The sequence below is a fragment of the Etheostoma spectabile genome, chromosome 14, assembly GCF_008692095.1.
Source record: "Etheostoma spectabile isolate EspeVRDwgs_2016 chromosome 14, UIUC_Espe_1.0, whole genome shotgun sequence".
NCBI classification, from domain to species: Eukaryota; Metazoa; Chordata; class Actinopteri; order Perciformes; family Percidae; genus Etheostoma; species Etheostoma spectabile.
The window spans coordinates 16862485-16876539 of NC_045746.1; the positions used below are offsets into that span (position 1 = coordinate 16862485).

Here is a 14055-nt window from a genome sequence, read left to right on the forward strand (position 1 = left end):
GCCAATAAAGCTGATTCTGATTCTGATAAAGGACATGATATCACCAAACAAGATCAGAAGTCTTGCACAAAGTTCCACAATTTGATACAGTCAATCTAAAAACACTACCGCTCCGAATCATCAACCGACCCAAATACTGGAAAATACGACAGTGCTGCATTCTGTCTATCACATACCTTTACATATGTACCTTTACATACTGTAAAACAAGAGGAAAATAAGCTGCTGGTGTATTTTGGACTACATAGAAGCACAGCCAACCTGCTGACACATACAGTACTTAAATTAAAAGTGAGAGCCAGTTTTTCTGATAATGTGGCTTTCCATGAATGCAAATGCATGCCTCAAACGCTGTGACCACCTGTGTCCGTGCCTTCACGTGTGTGCAGTGGAACTCATTTGCATGTGTCTGTGTGAGCAGGCAGATCGATGTAACCGAGACCCCACCAGCTGTAACCGGGAGCTGGCTGTCTTTGCAAGAGCATGGTAATTGAGGCATCAAGCCATTCCCCTCTTTGTCTCTATGCAAAACATGAAGAGCAAGGGAATGGTCCAGCAGCGATGAACAATGGAGACCACTTGCAATGAATGCAGTGATGAACATAAAGAAGAGAAAGATACGCATTACTATTTATTACTAGACTGCACACGAGGGGATGACACTGCCTTCCCTCAAAGCAGCAGTGTAGTGTTGACAATGAAGATGCATACCCTTCTGCACACAGAGAGTAAGCACATTTTTGTAAATGCTGTGTTTTTCTACTGAAGTGATGTCTTTATGTGGCTGCGTACTGCATGTGCATCTATTCCCATATATACCTTTACAGATGTTTTAACTGACAGCACCACTTTGTATGGTGCTGCAGGAAGTGAATAAAAGCCATTTCTACACCCGGTTGACTCCATCATTGGACTGTGTGTGTCTACCTTGAATCGGTCTGTTGGTCTCTATATGTCACAGTCCCCTCTTTATACAGGTAGCTGTGGAATAGGCCTGCTTTGCTTTTCATGAGAGGTAGCACTTATGTAGAACTGTGTGCGTGGGTGCGTGCGTGCGTGCGTGCGTGCGTATAGAGGACAGAACAAGAGCCTACACACAAACTATTATTTTGTTTTAATATATTTGAAAATCTCCCTGGACAAATATCAATTGAATGCCAGCCAAATGATATTAAAAAAGAAAACCCCAAATGTTTTCTGGTCATGTGTGTAACTGTGTGGGAGTGAATATGGGCCCCCTACCTATGCACTTGCATTTGTGATGGAGTGTACACTATAAATTGTGTGAGCGTGTGTGTCTGTGTGTGGGAGTGTGTGAGGCGAGCTGGCAGAATATAGAATTGGGCAGGAGTCAAAGAGCAAAGTGGTTGGAACGACAAGCAGAAATGTACTCTCGCCCCCTTCATCTGCTCAGCTGAATAAAACAAGCAAGTATACGGAAAAATATACTCAGTGCAATAAACACGACAATTTAAATTATTATTAAAGTTTTGTCTATATTGTCTTGAGTATCATATAGGACCACTGTCGGCGCTGATTTGCTTATAAGCACCAAACACAAAAGTTTGAAGTAGTCAAACATCGGTATGTTTCTCTAATGAAAAGTCCCCACAGCTAATGCTACAAACAGAAATGAGTCATATTTCATGTGGCTATTTAACTTAAATAAGTGCTGGCCTATTAGGTGCAATAGTCTCTTAAAGGGGAACCTAGCCTGTTTAAAACCAGCTTTGTGTCATCTTTGTGTGGGCAGTGCGTTTTGATGAACAATGTATGGCTTCCATTCGGTGCCAGTTTTGCATCATCCAGCGGATCTCGGCAGACCTTTGCTGCTCTGCTCCGCAGGGGAGCTCCGTCCATTGGCAGCACAGAGGGAAGAATGAACGGTGTTTGTTCATCTAAACACAGAGCTGAACTTGAATCAGCAAAACATTTTTTTTTAACCAGTCTGTTGGTTATCTCTTATATAGTTGCTTCACTCTTTAGTCCATTCAGATGTACTACTGTAGCAACTATGCTGTAACTGCTGGAAAATGTGTAGCAATGTCTAATAATTACCTGAGACTACAAAACTCATGTAGAACATTAGGCGTGTATCTTCGGGTTCCTTTATATGAATTGTACTGTATATTTATTGCTATATATTTGTAAATATTGTAATTTTGAAAATGTACTATGGACCTTCCATTTGTGTCTTGAATACAATTATTATTATTATTATTATTATTATTAATTAATTATAATAATAATCTGTCATGTTTTACATTATTAAAAATTATGCTCTCATAACACGTACTGGCTCGCTTTTACGCTGGTCATTACAATCCATGCCCTTTAGTTCTCAAATGTTCCAAAATTGAATTGTACCAGGCTGCCCCTTTGAATAGAAATAAAGACATAAAGCTTCTTATAGTGCTTGCTACAGTCTCAATGGTCACTACAAAACTCTCCCATATTGAAAGAATCTTCATTTAATAACACTGCAGCAGTATGCGGAAAGGTCACAGTAATAGAGAAGGAAGTTGTAATAACCTGCAATTTATTTTAAGTTAAATACCTTAGTTGTCTCTCCTCTTATTTGGATCTTGTTTTCAAAATGTAGCCAAAAAATGAATTTGGACTGGCCAGTCTATTGTTAAAAGCACAGAGAGTTTTGAACTTTCTTTAGTGGTAACTATGGGTCTGAGTAAACCATATGGCGGCTGTTATACAAGCGACACTGCTTTAACCTCTCTCTCGTCTTCTTTGCTGCTTCACAATTCCCAGTTCTCTATGTAAAAACTAATTAGATAGCAAAGAACTATGAACTCCTAGCCAAGAAAACGATCAGAGAAGGTTTTGACCCTGCCAACATTTTACCCTCAACACAGACAGCACCGTTATCAGTCTGACTTCTTTGTGTTGCATAAAGAAGGATGAGTCTAATTGGTTATCGTGGAATTTTAGCCCTTCTCTTGCCGTCGCAGCACATTCCTTTCACGGAGGGAACTCCTCTTGTCACTGGATTACTGTAATCTGGATTTAACAGAATATTGTGTGACAGTTGACTGAACATGTGATTGAGTCTATGAGTGTTTGTACACATGTGCATGTCAGTGTGTGTTTGTGTAACATGCAGAGAGCATTAAAATCTTAGAATGACAGAATGAGCCGTAGGGATAATGTAATATATAATAGTGGATAATGCATGTTTTTACAACTGTTTATCCATATCTACCTTCTCCAGATGAGCAGGCCAACTCCCATGGAGAGCAGCATGATCAAGGCGGCCACGGACACGACAACAATTATCACCACTGGACTCTGTTCACTGGACGCCAGTGCCACTGGAAATGACAAAACAATCGGTCATTTTACATATGAACAAAAACACACACCTTAGCTGAAATGGGTGTGCAACAAATAGCTGGGCAAAGAACTACACAAACTCGCTATCGCTCTATAAAAACACAATTTAACACAGCAGCATGCAGTGCACATTCTGTACATTCAATTACTGTATATTAGATGTGAACAAGAACAGTAAATGAGATCAAATAATAACGCAATGACCTGTAGGGCCAAATTCATTTAACAGGAAGTTGATTAGAGTGGAGGGTAAACTGATGTTTTCCTATTTTCAAAAAGCCAAGACCTCTTCTACATTATTAATATTATACTTGAACCTTCTATATTACATAGTTTGAAACAGTTTTCATACACTCTGCTTCACTAAAATTACTCAAAGGAACACAAATGATATGGCACTGGATGTGATTTGTGTTTCAGCAATACACGGTATACTGTTAATCACGTTACATTAACTTCATCCACAGAGGAAGGTTTGGCAAGTTTGCCAGTTGTCAGAATTGTAGATTTTCACATTTCCATTTTTTATAAGCAATTTAAAGACTTCTCATCAGTGTTGGTTTAAAAGTTGAGGATGCTGATGACCTTGCAATCACTTGTACAATTATTAAACACAGTAAAGGTTTTGTCATCTGCTGTAACCGAGGTAAAAAGACTAACTTTGATCCTAAACAGATCTGCAATATTTTCTATCCTGGTACACAGCACAGCATGCAGGAGCTATTAGTTATATTCACAAAACTGAAAATTCTTCAGCACCACAATGTAAACACTAAAGAACAGGAATTTTCCCCCTTTGTGTTGGAGCTGTACACCCGCCCATTGTTTGCTTACAATTAACCTACAAATACTTATAATCTCTGCATTATTCACTTCATAGATATATGGTGGGATTGAGGTTGATGATAATGCATGCCTGCGTTTTGTACGTTGCCACTAGAGCTTTCTGTTTAGCTGCTTTGTAAGTGTGTCAGGTCATCACTCATTTGACTTTTGATCTAGCCTAAGGCAGATGAAGCAAACTGAATATGCATTATCGCCAAAAAGTTATTATGCAACTAAGAGCTCTCACCCTAAAGCACAACAAAGAAGTAATACATAAAGCAATGCATAATCTGTCAAACTGGTCTTTGGCCAATTGTAGAAGATTGTTGTGCAGGGCACAGCTGAAATAGACTTTGAATGCTCAACAAAATCCCTTTCCTGGGTAAATAAAAGGTCTAAAACAAAGGATTCATGAGATGACACAAGGGACATGGTATCAACTTGCACAAAGGAGAAACATTTCACAGTTTACTATTAAAATGTTGCATCTTCACACATAATCTCAGACACAGTCCCTTCCGATTCTCTCCCCATTTCTCTCTCACTCTAGCCGCACGGTTAATTGTGTGGGCTGAACAGGTGCCTACACAAACCCCCTATCCCAATCTGCCTGGCGGTGCTGAGAAGAGGGAGTGAAGAGGAGTGAGGAGGAGAAGGGGGAGGAGGTGGCGTAAAACGGCTACTCACACTCGCCAAGTGTCTGTAGCTCCAGGGGAGTGCTGTACGCTCCGTAGTCGATGGGAGGTGGAGAGGAGGACGATGAAGAAGAGGAAGAAGCAGAGGAGGATGAGGAGGCAGAGGATGATGACAGAGGGGAGGAGGACAGGGACGAGGAGGGGGCCGGTGTGGAGAAAGGGCGGATGAGGAAGACATATGTGGTGCCAGGTTTGAGGTTGTTGACACTGATCCGTGTGGCGGAGGTCTTCACAGTAGAATAACTCTGATCCTTTTGTTCCTGCGGAGACAGAAAGTGAAGTGAGACATGGAGAAAACAAAGGAGGAGTGCGACGAGTAGGTGGAATCCATTTGTGAGACGCCTTGTTCATTTTCATGGCACAGTTTGTAATGCTGGGAGACGTGCGAGACGATTTTGTAACCAAATCAAGGGCTTTGTTTCACATATTGAGACAGTGGAACAGTGTTTCAAAGAGTCAGACAAAGTTTTCAGACAAGCTGAGGAGTCAGACTTCTTTAAACTGCTTTCAATAAGCATCACTCTTTGCCTTGGAAGTACATTTTGAAAAACCTTGGTAATAAAAGCACGGCTCTATTAGTTAGAGAGGTCTTTAGAAAACAAATCAAAGATGGTGCTCATTTGTGTTTGTCTGTGAGAATGACTCACTCACACAAGTGGACACAATGGGGGCAGTGAGTAGTTGAGACATTAACATAATCACTCCACTTGTTGTCTGATAGGTTTGTTTTTGCATGCGTTCCCTTTCCCACCTTGTTTCAACAAATAGTCCTTATTGTATCTTTGCACGTCATGCCACTGCATGTCAACACGATCACTCCACTTGATGTTGAGCTTCAATTACAGCTTTTATAATAAATCAGATTCAATAGTTACGGTAAAGTAAGTGAAAGAGTAAGTTTCCGAGTGTGCACAATGCTACTTGCATGATCTTTATTGCTTTTTAAGTCCAAGAATGGCATTGCACAAAGAGGGGATAAAGCAGAACGAACGTCAGAGAGAGGGACGCAGGCAGAATGAAATATGAACTGAGAAGGAGAATGGCAGCTACTGTATAATGAGTGACTCCTGTGGAATGAGCTAATATAGTATGTAACACAGAGATGAGATGGACATGGGAGGATGGAGAGGAAAACACAGAGCCCCCAGAAAAGATTGGTCACAGATGACACTTTGTAATGCCAAGTTATGAATAAACCGTGAATTAATCATTATTAGTCTCACCATTGTTGGTCATTAATGTCGTCACAGTGTGTTATTTGTTGTGATCCAGATTAAACAGATTTTTACATACACATACAGCAATATGTGGGTTAATACTGTAAATCTGCATCCTGATACAAAAATAGAAGGAAAAGGCTATATACTGACTAAACAAAGCCATATTTCATACTTTAATAGGCTTATTACTGCTGTGTAGATGTATTGCCTTTTCATTTTGTGGCCTGTCACCAATTTTCCTGTCTCACTCTTAGTTATTCGCCATCTATCCTTTATTTTCCCTCCATTCATCTGCCTCCCTCATTCTGCTTTTCTTCTGCATCTAGCATTACATAGCACCTTCATTCCTTTCTTTTTATCACTGTGCTCTTACAAGCATCGTTCCACCAAGTCATCTTCCCCTCATCTGTCCCTAATACCCTCTCTAACCTTTTCTCTATCTCAGTTATCACACAGGCACCTCATTCTTTCAAAACGCTCTGCTGTATACCTCTTGTTATCTCCTCTCTTTCCTCAAGTCTTTCCTCACCCACCCCTCCTCTGAATCCTTTTTTTCTTCTAAAGCCGTGGGAGAACAGTGAAGAGCAGGGCTTTATTAAATATGGCGAAACATAGAGAAGAGCAGGAGGTGTGAAAATGGGTTTTAGTGTGACACAGCCAAATACAAAGACCTTGCGTTGCCAGAAAATGCAGCCTATGAAAATGGAGAAGTGTAAGCATGACAGCTGTGATTTACGTGCATGACAGATTTACTGTGAATACTGATTTGTCACAATCTGACTAAGTGCTATAGTAAATGAGTGTGATAAGGCAGATAAAATTACACTGGTTATCCATAAGAACAAAAGAAAATGTGTCTGTAACATGGACTCAGGGTTATACAAAAATAATATCTAACGGAATCTTACGAAAGGGTTAGGAAAGGGTTGTAAAAATACCACTTGTGATTTTCTCCAAAGTAAAACAACAGCAGTCAGTTTATCACTACTCCTAGTTACCTTTGTTTTAAGTTTCTATTCTCCTTACATTTTTCATACTTATATATTGGCTGTTAATTGTTGTTTATGTAGAAACATGTACTATTAAGAAAAATAATATATCTAATAATATATTTAAAAAAATAAATCATTAAAAAGGGACCCACCATCAATGTTACACAAGAAGTTCAATTTACTCGTCATAAGGACTTCTACCTCAGACTGTGAAAGCAGCTTAAGGGAGGATCTAATGAAAGACAGTATTGAGTTGCATTATTATAAGGGACACATGTTAAGTTGTCGGTCTCTGCTACTGTGATTTTGACCTTTTTTTTCTCTTGTGAGATTCCCCCAGCCTGTCTATGGTCCCCCAGTGGTTAGAAATGGCTACATGTGTAAACCGAGCCCTGGGTATCCTGCTCTGCCTTTGAGAAAATGAAAGCTCAGATGGGCCGATCTGGAATCTTGCCCCTTATGAGGTCATAAGGGGCAAGGTTACCTCTCCTTTCTCTGCTTTGCCCGCCCAGAGAATTTGGCGCGCCCATGAGAAAGAGACATCATGGCTTTTTCAAACGAGCAAAGTGGCAGTTTGTCTCTCCTCCCTATATATTTCTTTATTGCTTGACTCCATTTATTTTACACAATTTATATCAAGAATAAACATGAAAAATGAAGGTTAGAGATGTAGCAGAAAAACATCAGTGAAACACAATGATGTGGACAGATTGTACCAGTGGATTTACCTTCTCATAGTATTTGACCTCATATTCAGTGCGGCTGCTGTTTGGGTAAGAAGGCTCCCTCCACACCAAGGTTATACTCTTCTGCTCGATCTTCTCTGCTCGCAGGTCACTGATCAGAGATTGTGCTAGAAGAGAGCGACAGAAAAAAAAGAGATGAGTTTGGGGATTCCAGTCTTATACAATATAAATACAATAGCTCGAGGAGTTTTCTTGAGGACATCAGAAACAGTCTTTGTCTGCTGTATTCCCAGTTTTTACACAAAGCTTGACAGTGCAGGCAAAGGTCAAGGGAGGAAGAATGAATTATCTTACGAGGGGGAATTTGCTAAAAAAATAAAAGAAAGCAGGCACTGATATACACAGTGTACCCTACTGTATTCACAGATCTGCAATGAGAGGACAACAGAAGAAAGAAGCAAATCTGGATTGTGGGCATAAGAGGACAGTGGGGGAAGTCCAACAAGGATATAAGGAGAGAATAGGAACAAAGGGTGTGAAAGTGGAGGACTTTGCAGGTAGCAGAGAGGTAATGGATTAATTATTAAAGCTGAGCTGTGTCAGAGAAGGCAGCTTTGTCCCACTCCGTGAATGGACAAACATTGCGCGCCCGTGCGTGGGTGCGCGCGTGTGTAGAGAAACTCCGTCAGTTAGCCTGGACTCCTTGTTTCCTCTTAGAGTCTCTCAATTAAACTGACCTCAGAACTTTTTCTGACTCAATCTAGAAGAGCAGCAGTGAAATTGAGCCTGACGGATATTTCATCTCTTATTGATCACAAATAAAGGAACAAAATTGAAGATGAATTATACCGTACAAAGCTTTCCAAATTTAGATGCAGTGTGTAATGGCGCAGCTCTCTAAGCAAACAATTTCATTACTGAGAAAAGATTAGTTCTTTGTTTTTCTGTCAACAAATGACAGGCAGCACATAGTATGATAATCGGCAAGCACCACTCTTGCTTAAGTGCTAATTATGCTGCGTATAATGAAGTAGTAAAACAGGTTGTCACTCCAAAATACTAAGAAAAATAAAGGGGTACAGTAAGCTTAGTGAAAAGGCCTTTATGCTTGGGAAGAGCGCTGACATTAAGGCCATCAGGGTTCCTTTTAATGGCAGGGGAGTGTAAGGGGTGTTTCCTGTCATCTTTTTTGTGCTGGATTAAAATTTTCAGTTACTTAAACCTTTAAATTCAAAAATACATGATCCTCAGGATTTTCTATGGCATTAAATTTACGTTTCCTTATTTCTTGACATTTCTTTCTGTCCCTGATTGTCTTCTGTTTTTATTCTATCCTTTCTCATTCTCCTCTCAGTCACCCCATCAGTTGGCGGCTCCTCTTTCTTACTCTTCTCACTTCCTGCTCATCTCCTTCCTGACCTTTAACCACCAATTCATCCCTTTCCTCTGTGAAAACAGCCTCACTAATGAATATGTTCTGCCTGTCACTCACAGATGAGCGAATCCCCCCCCCACACACACACACACATACACACACACACACACACACACACACACACACGACCACACACACACACACCATCTGTGCAGCTCCTTCAGTTCTCTTGAACAGCAGGATGATAAAGTCATTTTAGGCAGCAGATCAAAGAAACAATCTGTCTCTCACTGCTTGTCTCTATCGGGGTGGGTGTTTTATGTCTGAAAACAGGTATTATCCATTATTCATGGTGACTTCTGTGAATTTTTGTTTCACTGCATTTTATGACTGCCCAATCAAGCTGAATAGAGATCGAAGGAAACCCAGGTCGAATGATGAGACCAGCTTGTGTGTACCTGTATGTGCATGTGTGTCTGTGTGTCTTTCTTGTGTCCAGTAATAAAGTAGCTCAGTACTTAATAAAAAAAAAAAAAAAAAACTGCAATTCCAAATCATAAAGGGAACTCTAGTGAGCAGGTTAATACTTCTACATGTTAATTTTAATAAAATAAATGATTCAGTTAGGGTTATGATTCAATAACAATGAGCCTTTGCGGTTTGTCGTCATTAAGTAAATTCTGTTCAGGCTAATGTTTATATGACTATGCAAATAAAACAAAACATTATAATACATTATATTATATACATACAGTATATGCACAACACCTAGTTAGAATTACCCAAAGAGTCTGACTAGTTGCACATTTTCCTTGTGTTTCTGATCTTTGACAATATACAGTAAATGCAGTTTGGTGTCCATTATCATTTACAGAAAAGTAGAAATAAAATACCTGAAATAGTATATGAGAACATAACTGGTTTGGTTTGAGGGGGCACTAACAAAACAATAATTCCATGCCTGAATGTGAAAAAACTTTTAAATAGACATACATACATACATAAACATTCAGTGTTCAAAGAAAGCTAATTGTTCCAATTAGTGGCATTTTGAAAGTATGAACATGTTGCTTTAAGGCATCCAGTCATTGTAATATACCCACATAACGCAACATAATTGACAGGCATAAACAGTAAGCTGTAGGGGGAGGGGAGTTGTAGGAAAAAAAGAAAGACACTGAAGGAGATGGAAATATGCTAATTAACAGTATAGAGGAATAAATAAACACTTCCAGAGCAATTATTCTTTATGATTAATGAGTAAGTACAGACATTTACTTTATAATGTAGAGGAAATAGACTGGAGCCTAGCTCATAAAAAATAAAGCAATTATTTCCACAGTACATGAGAGGGGGGGGGCAACGAGACAAAAGACAAACATTTTAAGAAAAAGAGAGCGGTGCTAGGTAGTTGATGAAATGAAAGGTTAAAGTTAAAGAAAGTTCTAACCTATAACTGCAGGCTAGTGTTTGCTTTTTTCCTTCCTTGTGTGTTGAATTATGCACAGGACTGGGGCCTGCCTCCAAACCAGCCAAATCACATCACAGCTTAATCTGACACATAAAAATCAGGTGAGCATGAGTTCTCTATTGATACACACACAATACCCCCAAAGGCTTAAATACAAAAGTAATGCACTGGTTAAAGTGGTGTTGAAATGTGCCAGACAGAAGCAGTGTCTGAACTGTGAGTACATTTTCTAAACCCTTGAGGAATTTACTATAAACCACAGATGGAGAAGAAGAGATACTTTATTGATCCCCAGGGGGGAAATTACATTTTTACACTCTGTTGCTACATTACACTACACACACAGGCCCAAAATACACACACATGCACAAACAAGACCAATACATGCGCTTATGGGAGAGAGTGTGAGGGGCTGCCCATGAAGGTTGCCCCAAGCAGATGGGGGTTCGGTACCTTGGTCCGTACAAGGATTTGAACTGCAAACCCTCCAGTTCCCAAGCAAAGTCCTCACAGACTGAGGTACCACTGCGCCGAACAGCACATATTCCGTAAGTGTGACACAATATGTACACTAATACATATCAGACTTTCATATTAATCTGGAAGGGACCTTTTATAGCTTCTAAAACATATTTACATATTATATAATAATAAGCACCAGAATTTTAATTTGCCATTTTGTTTTACTACCATATTGTCTAGAAAATGTTTTCTAGGAAAAAGTAGTTTGATCTGTTTTGGAAAACTTCACAATATCAGTATCTATGAGAAATTTGGAAACAACTATGGAAGCAATGGTTAGTATGTGGATATATTAGTTTGCAAGACATACACACACAATCAGTTGGCATAAGTGTAGATACTGTGCGCCAACCACTTCAACACACACAGCACAAACAAGAGTGTATGGCAGCAAATGGCGGGTAGCACTGGTTTTGCCGTTTCATTTGAGAGGAAAAAATCAATGCCGACTGCTGTGTGAAATGGCTTTTGCACTCAAACATTTACACACAGACACACACACATACAATTGCACAATGATTTTCACAAGTAATATAGAAGAGGTGATGGCCTTGTGGGCAATAAGCTTCTCCAGCTTTGCTGTGGAAGTACGCAGCAGACGTTTTCAAAGCCTCATCATACAGCAGAAATGGCATGGCAGACACACTGATAGGCACTCGTCACAAAGACACACAGCTCCTGATAAGATCCGGTATGAAAGCTTTGCTGTAAACATACCAATCACTGCTAGAGATAATGATCTTTAGACTTCAAAGGGACTCTATGATGAGAGCAAAAAAGGGAGTCATGAGGAAGCATAATAGAGTTTGGTCAAACTTCCTAGACTGTGAGTACAAGCTAGGGCTGGGTACCATTCAGGTTTTATAGATCAGATTTCAGACTCTGATTTAAGCTGCCGTAAACATTAATAAAATAGTATTTTAAGATTCTGTCTGGTTAAAAGAAACATATGAATATTCTCTATCTTGTCATGCACTAGTTAAGTATTTCTTATGTTTTACCTTGGATGCACATTTAGCTTATTCTCTCAAGTCATGACCACTACTGGGAGTAAAAAAGAATATGCACACCAAAATGCAGTAAAGGCATTCCTATGTTAGATAAACCCATACCCTGTATTAATTTTTGGTGGTGATAACGGTTTGCCCTTCAAAGTTCTAGCCATAGTCCGTCATATTGCAAACTCAGTGCATGCCTAATCAGCAATATGGACAGAAGGACAGTTCTCCAAACTTGCCTTCAGAAATCAAAAAGGTTGAATTTGAAAAGCACTTTTCTTAACAAATCCGTAGGTCCTTAAAGAGGGTTAGACCCAGTTCTCAATACCCATTCCTGCAGACACTGGGGGTTATGTGACAGATCTGTCCTCAGGTCTCTATGGCAGGTAGATGTATGAATTGACTGTGGCACAAAATGGCAGCCGCTGCTTTAGGCTCTTGCATGCATGTGTAGAGGCAGCTGAGGTGCATCTGGCATCTCTGTGGCGTTATCAAAGGAGACAGGCAGAGGAGCTGCTCTCCCCAGGGGCGTCGGCACATGCAGTGCTGAACATCTCACAGTCATTCTTACTTTTCCTCTCTTTCTCTTCCTCACAAGTTCCTCTATTGCCGTCTCTCCTTATCCAGCCATTTCCCTAACACAGCTCTGTCTCCATCTCTGTTCTCGGGGGAATCCACTGATCCCCCCCAGGCCTGTTTGTGCCTCTGCTGAGATGACATCCATCTTGTAAGGAGGGGTGTCTCATTGTTCTACTTCTCACCACCTCCCCCTCGGCGTGTAACTTTACACGCTCCTGTGTGCCTTTGCATATTAAAGAGTGAGTTGTATGTGTATTTGGAATGAAAAGTTAAGATGGTGGAGAGTGTGTAGCTATAAGTCGTATAGGCAGGAATGATTGAGAGAGCGGCATCTGCCAGGTCTGTTCGTGATCATAGGGTTGATGGGAAGCAAGAGCGTCATTCCTCTGGGCACAGCACTACTGGCTTCTCCTGGGGATAAATGGATAGTGCAACGATTTATGTGACTGACAGCGGAGGAGTGGGAACATTTAGTTTCTTATGGTTAGGCTGTCCCTGTGGCTTTTTATACACCTACTGTCACAAGCATTTCTGTCAGTGGTTCCAAAATTACAGTGGAGTGCACATGTGCATTAATAACATTTTAAATGGCTAAGTAGTTGCGTGGTCAACTTGTTAAAGTATTTTTACTCATTTGAACTTGACAGTAACGTGTACATCTTGGATCAATGCAAAAAGCTCATCAGGAAATTAATAATGTGCCTTGTAGTTATTGCAGTTCCAGATTTCACTCAGATTTTCAAATATCCTGCTGACAGACTTCAATCTGAAGCCAGAATCCACTGCTGCAGACTTTCAACTGTAATTTCTGTGTAGAAACACTGCAGTATCCTCTTAGATGTTATCCATAAAGCAATTTGTTCCTTTCACATTCACATGCATGTACTGACTGAATTAAGCACACAAGCTCACTGATGTAACAAAGGGAACATTGAATAATAATCTAGCTGTTGCAATGAAATTGCTTGATAGTATAATTTAGTAATATAATACAACATAATAGTGTGGACAATAAAGCAAATATTCACTATTATAGCTTTAAAGCATCCTTTAAATGCATTCAAATCAGTTTATATAATGTCTCTGTATTAAACACAGTTAATCTTTCTTTAAACTGAATCACTATCTGATAGGTGGATGACTAAAGTAGGCTAGTATGTAAAAACTTGTAGAGGATTCAACACTACTCTGTTTAAAAAGTCAACATATTTATTTCACGATTCAGCAGGTGGTTATATGTGCATGCATGTGATTGCATCCTAATCTAATGATGTTTTATATAAGAGCAGCTACCCCACGCAGGTCTCACTATCTTGCAGCAGGTCTTGCGGTTTTAATCTGTGC

The 14055-nt window shown here is 39.9% G+C and overlaps 1 protein-coding gene across 1 annotated transcript in view; it reads right to left on the reverse strand.

Annotated features, from left to right (window-relative positions):
* Positions 1–14055, reverse strand: part of epha10 (EPH receptor A10) — a 144331-nt gene that overhangs the window by 22541 nt on the left and 107735 nt on the right. The window contains exons 6-8 of the mRNA XM_032535193.1: positions 7809–7933; positions 4861–5128; positions 3218–3326 (exon numbers count right to left, since the gene is read on the reverse strand). Of these exons, the coding sequence (XP_032391084.1) occupies positions 3218–3326; positions 4861–5128; positions 7809–7933 (502 nt within the window). The remainder of the gene's footprint in view (positions 1–3217; positions 3327–4860; positions 5129–7808; positions 7934–14055) is intronic.